The 16048-nt window shown below is 42.2% G+C and overlaps 2 protein-coding genes across 3 annotated transcripts in view; both read left to right on the forward strand.

The window, feature by feature from the left end:
* LOC311628739 (GTPase IMAP family member 7-like) overlaps positions 1-16048 on the forward strand; it is a 322213-nt gene that overhangs the window by 211140 nt on the left and 95025 nt on the right. The window lies entirely within an intron of this gene.
* LOC311628721 (GTPase IMAP family member 4-like) lies at positions 6678-15653 on the forward strand. Of its 2 annotated transcripts, none has more exons than XM_084896218.1 (3): positions 6678-6795; positions 10370-10429; positions 13670-15653. In XM_084896218.1, the coding sequence occupies exons 2-3, from the start codon at positions 10384-10386 to the stop codon at positions 14605-14607; spliced, it is 984 nt and encodes a 327-aa protein (XP_084752344.1). In that variant the 5' UTR covers positions 6678-6795; positions 10370-10383; the 3' UTR covers positions 14608-15653. The 2 variants fall into 2 exon arrangements, with proteins under 2 accessions (XP_084752344.1, XP_084752343.1); XM_084896217.1 differs by having other exon boundaries at positions 10370-10459; positions 13670-15647.

The following is a 16048-nucleotide window of genomic DNA, read 5'->3' on the forward strand; positions in this document are numbered from 1 at the left end:
TTCTAGACACTATTCAGGGCAAACCACCTGGCCCCCACCTGTGCACCAGTTTTCTATTCTACCTAATAAAAAGCTTACTATGCAAATTAACCATCACTCCAACACACAAGATGGCTGCCTCCATGTGGTCAAAGATGGCTGCCCCTATGTGGACACAAAATGGCTGCCACAAGATGGCCAGAAGGAGAGGGTAGTTTGGAAAGACCAGGCCTACAAGGGAGGGCAGTTGGGGGTGATGAAGCATGCAGGGGAAGTTAGTTAGGGGTGACCAGGCTGGCAGAGGAGGAAAGTTAGGGGCAACGAGGCCTGCAGGGAAGGGCAGTTGCGGTGGGACCCAGGCCTGTAGGGGAAATCAGTTGCAAGGGGAAAGACCAGGCCTGCAGAGAAGGTAGTTAAGATTCTTACTCTTATTACTAAAATTTGGTACATTGTAAAAAATTAACATTTCTTCATTTGCTATATTACCTTAGGGCGGTTTTAGAGACTTTAATTGTAAAAAAAATTCCCCATATATGGTTATTCCACCAGCTATAACTCTGCAGGGCTCCTCACAATCCTGTCTAAATATGGAAACCCTGTCAGTAATTTTAGATTCAATGTTGGTTACTCTGCTAGCTCCCCTCATCTTCCTTCCTGTTGAGTGCATGGATTTTGTATAATTTAGTGTTCCATTTTTGTTGTTCTTTAGTGGAGTAGAATGAACTATTGCTAAATGGGGCTTAGGTGACAGCTCCCTTGACTTCCAGATTGCATTGTTTATCTGGCGTCCTTGGCTTTCCAATCAATGCAGATGCGTTATACTTCCATAGAATAGGAGAAATGCAGGTGCCTCCTTATATTTCCAAATAGTAATTTATGGTATTTCACAGCTCATAAATAAGTTTCCTAATTCTAATTTTAAGTGATACTTTCAAGTGATATTTCTTCAAGAAATATTCTAAAACAATGAGGCTGAATCAGCTGTTTATTCACCAGTTAAGCTTTGAGAACATAATAGTTAGAATTTGAAAGATGGCAACATTCATGAACACTGGTTAAATTCAGAGTAGAATTTATTTTGTTTGGCTCAGGACAGAGTCAAATTGCTAAGTGTTGTGCCTGCTCTGGAGGAAGAACAGGTGAGGGTTTGGAGAATCACAGGACAACTCCTCCATTTCATCCTCAGGCCAGCACCAGCCTAGGAGTGGTCCAAAGTGACCCTGAACAGAGTTCAGGGAGATATCCATAATGAGGTTTCTTCTAGGCCCAGCCTTCTCCTCTCACCCCTCTGAACACTTCAGCAGGTACAGATAAGGGGGCATGGGCCCGGTAACCTAGCCTTTGTAGCCTGTGCTATGACCAAAACTTCAAGTGATGAGTTAAACAGAACAAAGAGGAAGTGAGGGCCGGAAAGTGCTGCAGTGGAGGCAGGACGTGTGCTTTCCTGTGCACAAATTAATTTACAATAGATCATCCTGCATCTCATTTCTTGGAAATAGAGTGTATTATGAGAAACAATAAAAAGTTTTGTGCTGTGATACACTTAAATAAACATTAAAATTGCACCTTTGTCCCTTGGTAAAGATGGACTTACAACATTTATCAGTATTAATAAAGCACCTAAGGACATCTGTTTATGGGAGAACTGGAGTGAAGGAAGGAAAAAGTCAAATTAAACCCAAAAGGAAGAAATGCAGATAACAGCAGAAATTGTGCAAACCAAAATGAAAAGCCCAGAAAGGAGGCAAATGACTGAATGGTAACAGATGGATCCAGCAGCCTCTGAATTCTTTCTGGGTTCCTGTTCTAAGCAGCCTATTCTTCTCCCCTAGGGTCATGGAAGGGCTAAGAATTCAGGTTTGTCCAAGCAAACAAAGGTTAATGAAGTAAAGTGACTAAAAAGTCTTGGCATATGAGTAATGAACGGAGTGAGGATATACTGAGAATGGCAGAGAGCTGTGGGAGAAGCACACTTGCTTCCCTTCTTCCTGCCTTCTTGGCTGTTGGTGCCACATGGTAATACCGTGTTTCCCCAAAAATAAGACATCCTCCGAAAATAAGACCTAGCACATGGAGAGATAAGACATCCCCTGAAAATAAGACCTAGCGCCACTTTGGGAGAAAAAATTAATATAAGACACTGTCTTATTTTCGGGGAAACAGGGTAGGGCTGGGATCTGTCACTGTCTCTAACTACACATGACTCTGATGACCCCAGGCACTCAAAACATGGGAGCCGAGGCCCGCAGTGATATCGCTCCTTCACACAGACCTTCAAGCCAAGAGTCCCAGGACTGGTCCCTCCATGTGCTCTTCCATAAGGAACCCTGTTCATTGGCACAGGTTTATCACTACAACCAAACAACATCTGAGAGGAAGTGTGGGTAAGCTGCCACACTGAGAGGAAGTGTGGTTAAGCAGGGCTCAGGATTCAAACCAGTAGGAGAGTCTGAGGACTTGTTTTCATGGGGCAAGGCCCAGATATTAGTGTATGGTGTAATTCCTTGGAGGCATCAGACTTAGAGGATATGACACTTAATCTGTCTTCTTCTCTGTAGAGATTTTAGGCCTCAGAGAGGTTATCATTTTGTCCAAAACCATAGATGCTGCTACTGGCAGAACCAGAACAATACAGCTTTCCTGACTGCATTTCATATGTTAATGGCAGACAATAGTGCTGATGTGCTAATGTGACAATCTGCTGTGTAGCTCATGGATGAAAACCAGTGTCACTGATGTTAACAGAAGGGGACACAGTGTCAGATACATTAGCATTGTGTGCTGCCAGCCAAGCAAGGTGGTTCCTGTGTATTTAATCGCACGGATGTTCTTTTTGTTTTACTTTGAAAAGAATGAGGCCCTACTGTGTTTTTTAGATGAAACTATTTATAATTTTTAAAATTCAAATTTACTGGGGTGACTTTGGTTATTAATAATATGAGTATTTCTAGTGTGAAATTCTATGGTGCATTATTTGTATTACATGGTGTACCCAGCACCAAAATTTTAGTATCTTTCATCTCCATATATTTGACTCCATTTACCCCTTAAAAGTCCCGATCCTCTTTTCTGCTAGTAACCACCATGCTGGGAATGTTAGGTTGGTCTTGCCAGTGGGCCTGGAGCATGCTCTCAGGCAGAGGTGGTCTAAGAACCTGCTGTGCTCACACCAGCTGGGTAGTCTGCCCACTTCCTTGAGAGTCCAGGAGCCCTTCATTAGCACTTTCTCTCTCAAAAAGAAAGAATGTGGGGTTTGTTTTGGTGCTGCATATTTACTAAATTCTTCAGTAAGGGGCTGAGTTCAGACACTGTAAAAGTAAGGAGAATGGGGGGGGGGTGTGATTATAGAGCCTGGGAGCCCTGAACAGTGAGGAGTTGCTGAGAGAAAGGGTCAGGCAGAATTTATAGGCATTTCTGAGAAGGCCAGGACTTCCCTTATTTGCAGCCTCTGTGGCCCATCTGGGCCAGATGTGTGGGTGGGGGTGGGAAGGACTACTGTAGTAAATACAAGCTCACACGGAAGGGGAAATCTCTGGGATGCTGAGCTTTTGAAACCTGAAGAGGGAAGGAGAAAGGTGTCGTGTGAGATTCATAGGGCTAATGTAGCACATTACCCCTAACTGTGTAGCTTAAAGCCACAGAAACTTATTGTCCCATAGTTCTAGGTGTCCAGCATCAAAAGGTTGGCAGAGCCATGGTCTCTCTGAAGTTGCTGGGGAGGATCCTTGCTGGTTCCCAGCTCCTTGTGGCTGCTGGCAACCCTTGGAGGTCCTAGGCTTATGGATTCATTGTTCTCATTTCTTGACTGTTGCATTTTACCAGGAGAACCCAGGGTGTACTCTCCAAACTGTCTTTGGAAACTCAAGTGTATTGCTTTCAAGCTCTTCTTGGCATCCAGTAGGAAAACATAACTCAGCTACTTCTCTCCCACTTTGTAACAAGTATCACCTTTCTTCCAATGTCCAATATCATGGTCCTCAGTTTGAACTGAGACCTCACCTTTAATATTCAAATTCCCAGCAACAGACTCAGCAAGGATATCTAGGCATTTCCTACCAAGTGCCCCAGAATGCTCCCAGTATCTGTGCCTTTCCCAATTCTACAACCACAATCATATTTTAAGCACTTTAAAATTTTTTTATTGAATAAGGTGTTACATATGTGTCCTTATTAGGCATTTCTTTTACAGTAGAATCACACTTCCTGGTGTACGCACTGACGCTATGAAGTCAATACTCCTTTTTAAAGATCACTAAATGGAGTTACAGAGAGGTTAACTTAGCCACCTGTGGTAGACTGAAAATTACATCCTCCCTAAACCCAGGATAGCCATGTCTTAATATAGAACATGTAAATGTTACCTTATTGCAGAAGTGATGAAATTAATGATTTTTAGATGGGAGATTATCTTGGATTATCTGAGTGGGTTCTACATGTAATCACAAAGGCCCGCAGAAGAGGGAGGCAAAATCAAAGGAGGGAGAAGGCAATGTGATGATGGCAGCAGAGATTGGAGTGATGTGATCACAAAGCAAGGGATTCCGGAAGCTTCTAGAAGCTGGAAGAAGCAAGCAATAGATTCTCTCTGAGAGATACCCTCAGCCACAAGGATTCATTGATTTTATCTGCATAAGACTAATTTCAGGCTCTTGACCTCTAGAACACTAAGAAAATTAATTTGCATTGTCTCAGAAAACTAATTTCTTGGTAATTTATTATGGCAGCAATAGGCAACTGATATACCATGTTGCTTATTATGGAAGTATCAGGACAGTTCAAGAAATCATTCCTTTTTCCTCCTGTTATTATTTTTTCAAAGTTGTAATAATTTTGAGCAGAAGAAGGAGCCTTGAACTGCACAAGGCAGACACTGATAGAAGTTAAAGAAATGTATTTTATAAACCCAATCTTAAAAAAAATCCATATATTTACACATTGACATGTATGTCCATGATGTAAAGCACAAAGGGGGAAAGGAATAATAGGAAAATATAAAATAGGAAGCCATGTCTTTCTCTACATTCATCTCTTTCCTTCTGACTATGTGGAAGGAGCAGCATCCTGGGAGGGGGGAGAGCACCTTCATGAAGTTGCAGGTGGGGACCAGAAGCAGAGAGACTGGTGGCTGACAGCAGAGCTGGATGTGAAAAGAAACTCCTAAGTATGAGAAGCATGGCCAACTGAAAAGCACAGGAGAGACATGAGGCAACATTCCTTTTATTGAAATTCTCCTAGAGGGAGGTCACTTCTAAGAGAGGGTACAGGGGTGGGAGCTGTGTTCCAGATGTCACTCTATGGCCAAGAACCTCAGGGCTATGACCATTCAAGACTGTATCCTATTCCCTATAGCATCTATGGATTCTATTTAACCATGTCCCTCTTCCCTTTTGGGAACCTCTGAGTGTGCCTGGAGAAGCAATGAATTGTCCAAGAAATCATAAAAGGCAGTTTCTGGCAGGACAAGTTTCATTCAGGGAATATGGAGAATGAAGTGAAAGTGGGGCAGTGGAGGAGATATTTTGAAAGTAGATGCCATTCTGCCTCTGCTCTGGACTCATATATATGCAGCCTGTGAAGGTGGTTTCCTCTATGTGTGACTTGTAACGTTGCTCAAGGACTTGTGCTTAGAGTGTATACTTTTTAATCATGATTTAAAACAATGGGCTTGGTATTTTCCTTTTGTGCCAGACCTTGTGAATTACATAGCTGGCCCTGATCTGTGTCTTTATTGTAGGTTACCGAAGTCATTAATACCAATAATTGGTCCAATAATATGGCCACTTACACCATCATTTCCAAATATATCTGCTTCCCTCCATGGGTAGCAGCGCTATTGTCACTTCTGTCACATTTGGCCCTTTTAGTACCAACACTCAAGTTTAAGCATTGACTAACCACTTTCTCCACCTAGTGAAGGAAAATGTGTAATCAAAATTTAATCTATTTGTGGTGATGCAACAGACAACTAGAACATCTTGTCAACCATGAGAGATTCAACAGCCTACCTCTCACCTGAAAACAATTTTTAGATCCTTTGGGATCCATTCGCTGGTAAATCTAGGATAAGGTACCTCTGTCTGGGCCTGAAGAGGGAGAAGTTAGGAAGGGTCGGAGGGAAGGTTGCATCTACTCCTTGCGTATATCTTTATATGTCATGTAATGTATACTTTCAACCATACAAGAACCGTATTAAAAAAAAATAGCAGAGAAATTGTGATCATTGGAAGACTTTTCCCAGGCCTCTCCTTCCTCTTTTCCACTTGGCTCTCAATGGTTTATGCCCCTTTGACTTTGTACCTGAGATTTGATAATTTCTAAATGGGAAACTTGAGACCTTCCTGAGAGAACAAACTCAAAACCCATATTGTGCCATCATTAGCAAGACCCGAGGATACACCAAGTCCCACGCCCAACTTTCTTCCTCCAGAATGACCCCACAGTCTTTCACTGCACCAGGGAAGGTGTCAGACACTGTGCCTGGCTTTGGGGGGCAATATATATATCATTTAATAAGGGTCCTTGGATACACTACTATAACCCAAAACACCAAATATAGCTTTGGTAATTTTGGTACAAGAGCAAGCACATGGAAGAAAACATTTCAACTTGGCTAAATGAAAGCACCCACCAAGTTAGGGGAAATATTACTGTCTCTTTAAAAGCAAACAGTTCCTCCACTGGCTCCACCCAATCTATCCCATTTCCTCTGCAGTTTCAGAGGGTGCGAACAATTTTCTTCACAGTTAAAACAAAAGCACCAGCTTGCAGAGTGTCTTTGGAGAAAATTTGAGAACTCATCAACTGGTTGAAAAGAAGGTGAGTCTGGCTGAGAAGTAGACTCACTGCTTCTCAGCACTAGATTGTTTGGGCAGTAGGTTCATGGAGTGTATATAGTGTGAATTCTGGCGCAGGAAGGATCGGGTTCTGTGCCAGAAGTACAGCAGGGGGGTGCTGTCAGAGGGTAGTGAAGGAAGGTAGGGAGGGAGTCAGGAGCTTTATTAGTACAACTAGAAGTCCTGTGCATGAAAATTCCTGCAAGAGTAGGCCTTCCTTCCCCGGGCTGCTAGCACCAGCTTCCCTCCAACACCTGGGACCCTGGCTTCCCTCCTCTGGCTGCCTGAAGGCATCTGGGACCTGGGCTGTCTTCCCTTGGGCTTCGGCTTGGTGAGGAAGGACGTCTGGTCTAATTAGTATTATTATAGATGTTACATGTATCATATTGAACAGGACACATTTGTGCTGACTGGTGCACCTTCATGCATTTGCTGCTCTGAAAAACACTGAGGGCTGCCTGACAAGCCTTCCTTTTCCCTGGATAGGAAATGAGTGTCCCCAAGGCAGGTCTTTAGAGCTTGTAGGCAATATAAAGACTGACCTGTCTAACTTCCTCTTTTTACCAAAAAAGAAGCAGGATCCTGGAGAGTGTGGTGACTCTAGGGGTTGCCCATGCCACTAAGGGCAGAGGAAATCTGGACTGCAGTTGCTGAATCCTTTCCATCATTCAGCAGAGAGAAACTCTAATCCGAGTAGTGTGACATGTGAGATAAGGAGGGGTTGTCATTGATAAAGGGTTGGCTATTCTGCAAGAACAATGTATATGAAACCCTCCACTCATTGGCCCTAGTTGCAGGTTTCCTGAAAAGGTTCTGTTCTGTAAAGAGTGTGGACTCTCCTCCCTGTGCTCTCTTGATCTATCTCTGATTCCATGTAATTTTAGAATTCTGAGAAGACACTGAAGGAGGCCATTGTGTGCAGTGGTTAGGAGGGAAGGTGGTCAGACAGACTTTGAATTTGATGCCTGTTCTGCCCCATACCTGTTAGCACTGTGACTTTGGGAAAGTGTTCCAACATTTTCAAACCTCATCAATGTCTTTATTTAAAAACTTAGAATAATAAAATTAGCTTTTTGCAGGCTATTATAGGGGAGTAGGTGAGATAATGTACAAAAAAATTATCAGAGTGCTTATTTTAGAATGTTAGTATTGTTATATCACACACATATCAAATTTTACTGTTGAAAAATGTTAATTTTTTCAAAGATAAATGTACATTACAAGGAACTTTTATGTACCTAGTCCAAGCTCCCACAATTATTAAGTGATGCCAATCTTGTTTCATTTATATTATAGTGTATAGATTCTATAAAATCACCACTCCCTTGCCACACCATTATTTTGAAGCAAATATCATTATTTCATTTTACCAGTACATATTTGAAGCCATTTAAAAATATGATCATAATCAGACTTCACAAAGCAAATAGAATTTGTTTTACAAAGTTAACAGTTGCTGCCGAGACCGATTTGGCTCAATGAATGGAGCATCGGCCTGCGGACTGAAAGGCCAAGGGCATGTAACTTGGTTGCGAGCACATCCCCTGTGTGGGGGGTACAAGAGGCAGCTGATCGAAATTCTCTCTCATTGATGTCTCTAACTCTCAATCTCTTCCTCTCTGTAAAAAATATATTTAAAAAAAAGCCAACAATACAAAGTTAACAGTTGCCTTCAGATTTTCCATTTTATAATCAATCTACCATAACTGAATAACCTAGTTATATCCAATTGTACCTAAATGGCTACAATTTCCCAGTTTTGTTAAATTTTAATTTTTATAGAATGAAATTCATTACTTTTTTTTAGTAGATTCAGTAATCAATGTTGTGAACATATTTCTTACATATTAACTTTCATATCTATACTGATAAAAGGGTAATATGCTAATTGGACTGGGAAACCTTGCATATGTCCTTCTTGATTTCATCTTCCCTATTTCCCAACACTTCTATTGGTGGTAGGGCCAACGCAGAGGCAGTTAGGGGTGGTCAGTCCATGGAGGGGTGGGCAGTTGTGGGTGATCAGGCAGACGGCGGGGACAGTTGGGGGTGTGCAGGCTGGCAGTGGGGGGCAATTTGGGGCAAGCCGGCATTAGGGGGGAGGGCAATTGTTGCTGAGCAGGCTGGTGGGAAGAACAGTTGGGGGCAATCAGGCTGGTGGGGGGCTGTTGGGAGTGAGCAGGGTGACATGCAGAGTGGTTAGTGGTGATTAGGCAGGTAGACAGGTGAGCAGTTAGGAGTCAGTGGTCTCAGATTGTGAGAGGGATGTTTGAGTGCCAGTTTAGGCCCTATTCCAAATCACATGGATATGGCCTAAACTGGCAATCTGACATTTCCAGAGGGGTCCTAGATTGGAGAGGGTGCAGGCCAGGCTGTGGGAAACCCCCTCCCCCAAATCCCCCATGCATGAATTTTGTGCACTGGGCCACTTGTGTGTATAAATTTTGACATGTATATTCATTTTATACTAGAGGCCCATTGCACAAAGAGATTTGTGCAATAGGCCTTCCTTCCCTTGGCTTTCAGCACAGGTTTACCTCTGGCACCTGGCCAGAGTCTGCCTTCTTCGTCTTTGCTGCAGACTCCAGCTGGAGTCTACCATTTTCTCTGCAGATTCAGGCTGCAGTCTGTTTGTTGTCTTAGTCCTTGCTGTAGACTCAAGCTAGAATCTGCCATCTTCATCTTTGCTGCAGACACTGGAGTCTGCCATCTTCCTCTCTGCTGTGGCCTGAGTGCCACTCCTGTAGTTCCCTTCACCCTCCATCTTTCCTCTCATAGTAGGTGTTTGCCCCGCCTGGCCACTCCTTGCCTACAGCAGTTGGGTGGCTGCCATATTTCTTCTTCTAATTTGCATATTCCCTCCTGATTGGCTGGTGGGCATAGCAGAGTGATGGTTAATTTGCATGTTTCTCATCTATTAGTGTAGATTTTATTTTATTATATTTTAATTTTTACTTTTTGATTGCTTTCAACCATTTCTCTCACCCTTGCCTCTGGCAATCTCCAGTACATTATCTGGATCTATGAGCTTGTTTATGTTGTAGTTTTGTTTTTTTTTTGTTAATCTTCACCTGAATATATTCCTTCATTGATTTATAGTGAGAATGGATCTACCAAAATGGAGGCAGAATCATTTAAATGGTCTGGGTTTGGGGTTGGGATATTGTCAAAGGCTCCATTTTTGTCGAGTTCTTTTTGAAATGCCCATGAACTTGTCCAATAGGGAAGCAGAATGGAATATAAAAGTTCAAAATTCTGAAGAGGGTCTAGGCTAAGAGGACATACAAATGGCATTCAAAGCAATAATTTACTGAGTGGATGGGGAAAGGCGCCCAGAACCAGAGCTGAGGAAGCACTTGAAATATGTTCCTGTAGAGAAGAAGCAACAAGTAAAAATGAAACTCACAGTGGGGACGTGAGTAGAAGTGTTGGGAAATAGGGAAGGTGAAATAAAGTGGCAAGTTAATGGAAAATAAAATAAAAAACTGTTGGCTGCATGAGGTTTTGGTTTTCAGTTACTATCCACTTCCCTAAAATGAGTTGTTTCTTATCTACAGAAATTCAAACTACGATGGACATTACTCCTTACAACTTCAGTGGACCCAGGGCCGGCCATGGTGAGAGGATGCATGGGTTCCCCAGGCCAGGTGGGGCGAAGTGAACCTGGCAGTGGGTTCTCCTGTGCTCTCTGCCAGTCTTCATCGGAGCAACAACAAAATATTTCCAACCCCATTTCTTATTTTATCTTACTTAACTCAGCTTTTCTCACGAACCTCTGCACTGTCTCTTCATGACACAGGATAACCTCTAAGAGAAATAGAAGTTAAGGTGTCCTGATTGATCCGAGGCTAATGAGGTTTCTTATTTTCTACTTTGAACAATGTAGACAAACCAGAAGGGCCAGTTGTAGTCTCTCTTGTTGTTTCTCTGCCACTCTCTTCAGCCTGAGAGAAGACTGCGAAGGAGGGATGTGAGAGGAATTGATTAATTCAGGTCCTAATTTCCTTGCTCCTGGAAGCATGTTTTGGATGTAGAAGCCATTTGGAAGTAGAAACCAACAAATTCAACAGACTGGCTCACTTAGTTTCTCACACAACTCTCCTTTTACTTCCTTATCTACAGAAATCAACTATATCAGTTGAACTTTTGCTGGTTTGATACCACACCACAACACAACTTAGTACCCGAGAACCTCCACCATTTCCTTGGCAAACAATTTGGTAGACAGGTTGATCTGAAGCTAATGAGGTTTCTTATTTTCTACTTTGAAGTTTCTGGGTCTGAGCCAACTGGGCTCCTCTCAGCCAAACTTGCTCATGCCCCAGTGCTAAGCTGGTGGTTCAGTTCACAACTGGATAATCTTTATTTTCCAGATTAAATTAATTGGGGTGGTGACATTGATTAATAACATTACATAAGTTTCAGGTGTATAATTCTATAACATATCATCTGTGTGTTGCATTGTCTCCTTCCATCACCATATATTTCACCGCTTTACCTGCTTCAACCTGTTCCCACTCCTCACTCCCCTCTGGTAACTCTCTTATTGCTGCCTGTGCCTATGAGTTTGTTTGTTTATTTGTATTATTTGTTCCCTTGTTGCTTTCTATTTTATATCCCATATATAAGTGAAATCATATAGTTCTTGTCCTTAGTTCACCTGACTTCTGTCGCTTAGGATACCGGTAATACAATCAAGATCTAGCAACTGGATACTTTTGAATGGATAGTTCCATGGCCATGTCTCATGATTAGAAGCTCTTTGGCAGGTTAGGGTGATAGGAATGACAGGGTCTTGTGTCCTTTATCATCAATCAGTTGCAGGGTTCTGAAGACCAAGAGGCATCAAGCCCCAGGGCATCAGCACCTTTGGAGTCTACTTGCATCATGCTTCTACTGCCCTATTGTCCAGAGCAATTCACAGGGCCCACCAAGATGCAAGGGGTGGAGAAACAGGCTCAGCAACTTGTGGGAGGAGTTCCTGATCTACATGCTAAAGAGACATCAGTACAGGCCTGGGATACATTCATGGCCATTTCTGCAGTCCATCATACAGACTGCCATGTGCTATCAGCATTGGCAAATGGTTGCAGTGTTGGAGTTAGCCTTTAGTGACTTTTCTTTCCAAAGTCAAGGGGCTTCCATGATTTTCCTACGTGTCTCTGGATGACCAACTAATGCCCTTACCTTGGAGTCTCCCACTGTGGTGCTAACTAAATAACAATCTGAAATCCCACCCACATTTTCTCTTCATCTTAGCCATCTTGTAGCCACTGCTCTCTACGTATAGAAATTTACTTTTCCCATCTCAGAATTCTGCTGATCAAATATGGGATACTCTGCCTTTCTTGGATTAATAACAACTTCACCATAAATGTGTGGAAGATAGGGAATAACTACCGATTTTTTGAATGCCAGAGTGGGGGGTTCTGTAAAATTTTGATTCTGTTTGATTGAAAATTTTGAAAAACAATTCCAATGTACAGAATAGAAAAATAGGGCACAACAGAACTAAATAGACCACTTAGGGGACTGCTGAGTTATGAATGGTGATGGTAGCTTAGGCTAGTATGATGGTCTTCAAAATGGAGAGAAGAGGTCAGATTTGTGAACTTGCTGATGGGTCAGATCCGGAAGGTAAGGGAAAGAGAAGAATCCAGGGAGATTCCCTGCTTTGTCTGAGGAACTGGGTGAATGGTGATGATATCTCTGAAAACTAAAATGGAGTTTATAATCATGTTAGCAATATTGTCAGTGTGGTGATGGATGCATCAACTCAAAGCACAGACAATTCATTATAATACAGGTTTCCTCCTGCAAGAGTCAGTCTTGATCAAGGGTTGTGCTAACAGGGTCTTCTTTCAGGGAGAAACAGGCTCTCAGATGTGCTTGTCAGTTGACTTCTATGGTCCTGGTCTGTGCTCAACAAATTCTGAAGTCTTCAACTCTATAGAAACATCAAAGAGATAAGCAGAGGATTACCGATTGGGAATAGCTATACAGATGATTTGGCATTTAACATAGGACACAGTGATCTTTAAAATATAACTCAGATGGTAGGCTACGCTGTTCTATTTTTAACTTCCAGGTGTCTTAGGAAGTAGACATGTCTAACCAAGTGAAACTAAAAAAGAGTAACTCCACTAATGCTACTCTGTTATTACTATTATTTATGTATCAAGGGATTTTAGAGTAACTCCAGAGAACTGTAACTACTTTCTGGATAGAAGTCTTCTAAATATTAATTTAAGGTGGGAAAACTCCATTAGATTTCTACGTTTAGGTCATAAATTAAAAGTAAGGAATTTTGTTCTTCCATGGTTCAGAATCCCTGAGAAGATGGAGGTATATGTGAAATATGAGGGAACACTTTGCCTTTCTGCCATGTGCCCTTTACCCCCCTTTTAGGATGAGATGGCACGACTTAACCACCTACCTGCCTTCTTAATGGAAAGAACAAAACTTCCATTTTGGATATAAATTGAAGGAAGGGAATCTTCCACTATGATGTCCTAAAATCAGATTTTGTGTTACTTCCTACATTAGCATATGAGGAACACCTGCCAGCAACGGCTCAGAGTTCTCTCTTGCATAATTGTTCACCTTCTTCCATGGGCACTTAGCTTCCAAAGGTCAGAGAGAGCAGCTGAAGGTACTCCTAGGAAGTTCCTGGTGTTCCCCAAGTCTTTCAGGAGGGAGGTGAGGCCCAGGGATTCCACAGACCTCTTGTGCATGCAGAGCGGGCTCACTGACAGGACACTGGTATGCAATAGAGAAAAATCACTGGGCGGGGCCTTTGCATGGAGTAAGATTGGAATTCAATTTTAAATCTGTGGTTTTGTTTCCTAATGTCCCAGGGTTTAAAAACCAAGACCCAAGAGATTCACAGTTGCGACTGGTCTTAGTTGGTAAGACTGGAGCAGGAAAAAGTGCCACTGGGAACAGCATCCTTGGAAATAAAGCATTTCAGTCAAGCATTGCATCAAAATCTGTCACCAAGGTCTGTAAGAAAGACAGCAGCACATGGAATGGGAGAGAAATTGTCGTTGTGGACACACCTGGTATTTTTGACACTGAGGAAACAGATGTTCACACGCAAAGTGAGATTGCTAATTGCATCCTCCTGACCTCTCCTGGGCCTCACGCTGTGATCCTGGTGGTCCGGCTGGGCTCATACACAAAGGAAGAACAAAAGGCTGTGGAGAAAATGCTATCAATGTTTGGGTCCAAAGCTAGGAGATACATGATTCTCTTATTCACCAGGAAAGATGAATTGGAAGGCATGGACATCCATGATTACTTAAAGGAAGCACCAAAAGGCCTTCAAGATCTGATGGAACAGTTCAAGAATCGTCACTGTGAGTTTAACAATAAGGCGACAGGGGATGAACAGGAGGCTCAGAGGACACAGCTGCTGGACCTGGTCCAGCGCATAGTGATGGAGAACCAGGGAGGATTCTACACTAATAAGAAATACGAAAGGGCTGAGGTGGAGATTCAGAAACAGATTCAAATTATACAAGAACAATGCAGAGCTGAGCTGGAGAGAGAAAAAAGGCAGTTAAGAGAGGAATATGAAGAGAAAATCAAAAAGCTAGAGGATAAACTGGAGCAAGAAAAGACAAAGGCAGAAATGGAGAGGAAATTCAAAGAAAGGGAGAATTACTATTCCTCCAAGCAGCAAAATGCTAGACTTGAATTTGAGAGTAACAAAGATACTAATATAATTGACATAATCTTGAGAGTATTGAAAAACGCTTTCTCTATTTTCTCATCTCTATTCGAAGATGATTAAGCTTTTTGAAAATCTGTTTCCTGCATATTTTCAAGTGTTCCTTCCCATAACTCATTCCCCAAAGTCAGAGTTCTCTGTTTCTGTTTCTCAGGCTCTCAGGATAGAGGTGTTTAGTAAAATTTCTTATTGGCAATCACTAGATATTTCTTTGATTCATTTAACAAGGATGAGACACATTCTCAATTTGTAAAACTCCAAAGTAGGAAGTATGGATGTTCCCTATCTTCTGAGCTTGCTTGGAAACAGAGAAAGGGACTGCAGGAGACAATAAAGGCAATGATTCTCTAGATTCTTTCTAGAGTGGCACATAATCTCTGCCTATGGTATCTACTCCATTTTTTTTGCCTTTAGGATGACAATTATCTTTTCCCCCATGCGGTTAAAGAAATCAGTAACTTCTATTAGGTAATCAATAGCTGGAGATGCTTATAGAATTCTTTCTAAATGAACATATATTTGGTGAATTACATTCTTTTGGAAGGACTGAAATAGTTCCTTATCATCTGCCCACTCAAGAAAGAAGAGTTGTCTGAAAAACAAATTTCTCAGAACTGAACTAAGTGAAATGCCAGAAATAGTAAGAAACAGAGATTCAACAGCTAAGAGAAGAATGTTCTGTATATTCAGAAGTTTCTGTAGAAAGTCTTTGAGAAACCTCAAGATAACCACTTTTCTGAATAACTAGTTCTCTCCTCTTTCTATGAAATTAACTGTTGCCACCGCACCTCCATCACGCCATACCTTGATTACTTACTGCTAGGTGGGTCAGCCCCACACTGCTACCCCTTCCCACTTCAATTGTTTGCTTATTGATACTATGATAAAACTTTTATGCCGAAACCGGTTTGGCTCAGTGGTAGAGCGTCGGTCTGCGGACTGAGGGGTCCCAAGTTTGATTCAGGTCAAGAGCATGTATGTTGGTTGCGGACACATCCCCAGTAGGGGGTGTGCAGGAGGCAGCTGGTCGATGTTTCTCTCTCATCGACTTTTCTAGCTCTCTATCCCTCTCCCTTCCTCTCTGTAAAAAATCAATAAAATATATATTAAAAAAATATATAAAAAAAAAACTTTTCTATTATCTCACTTTTGTGCAAAAGTAGAATTTCTTTTATTTTGGGAAATACTACTGATCCTACCTAATAGAAGAGTAATATGAAAATTAACCACTACTCCCGCTCCAAGCCACACCCACAAGCCACGCCCACGGGTAATCACAGCGTGTATTCAAATTAACCCCAACCAAGATGGCAGGGCCTATAGTGGCCAGTGGTTGGATGAAAGACACAAACCCACAGGGGTGGGGCACACAGAAGCCCCTGGATCAGAGACACAAACCGGCAGGGGGCGAGTACCCAGCAATCCCCAGATCAGAGATACAAACCCACAGGGAGGCCAGAACCCTATAGCACATAGACCTGCCACCCTGGACCTGGGGCTGGGG

Source organism: Pipistrellus hanaki (genome assembly GCF_964339955.1).
Source record: "Pipistrellus hanaki genome assembly, chromosome: 10".
NCBI lineage: Eukaryota > Metazoa > Chordata > Mammalia > Chiroptera > Vespertilionidae > Pipistrellus > Pipistrellus hanaki.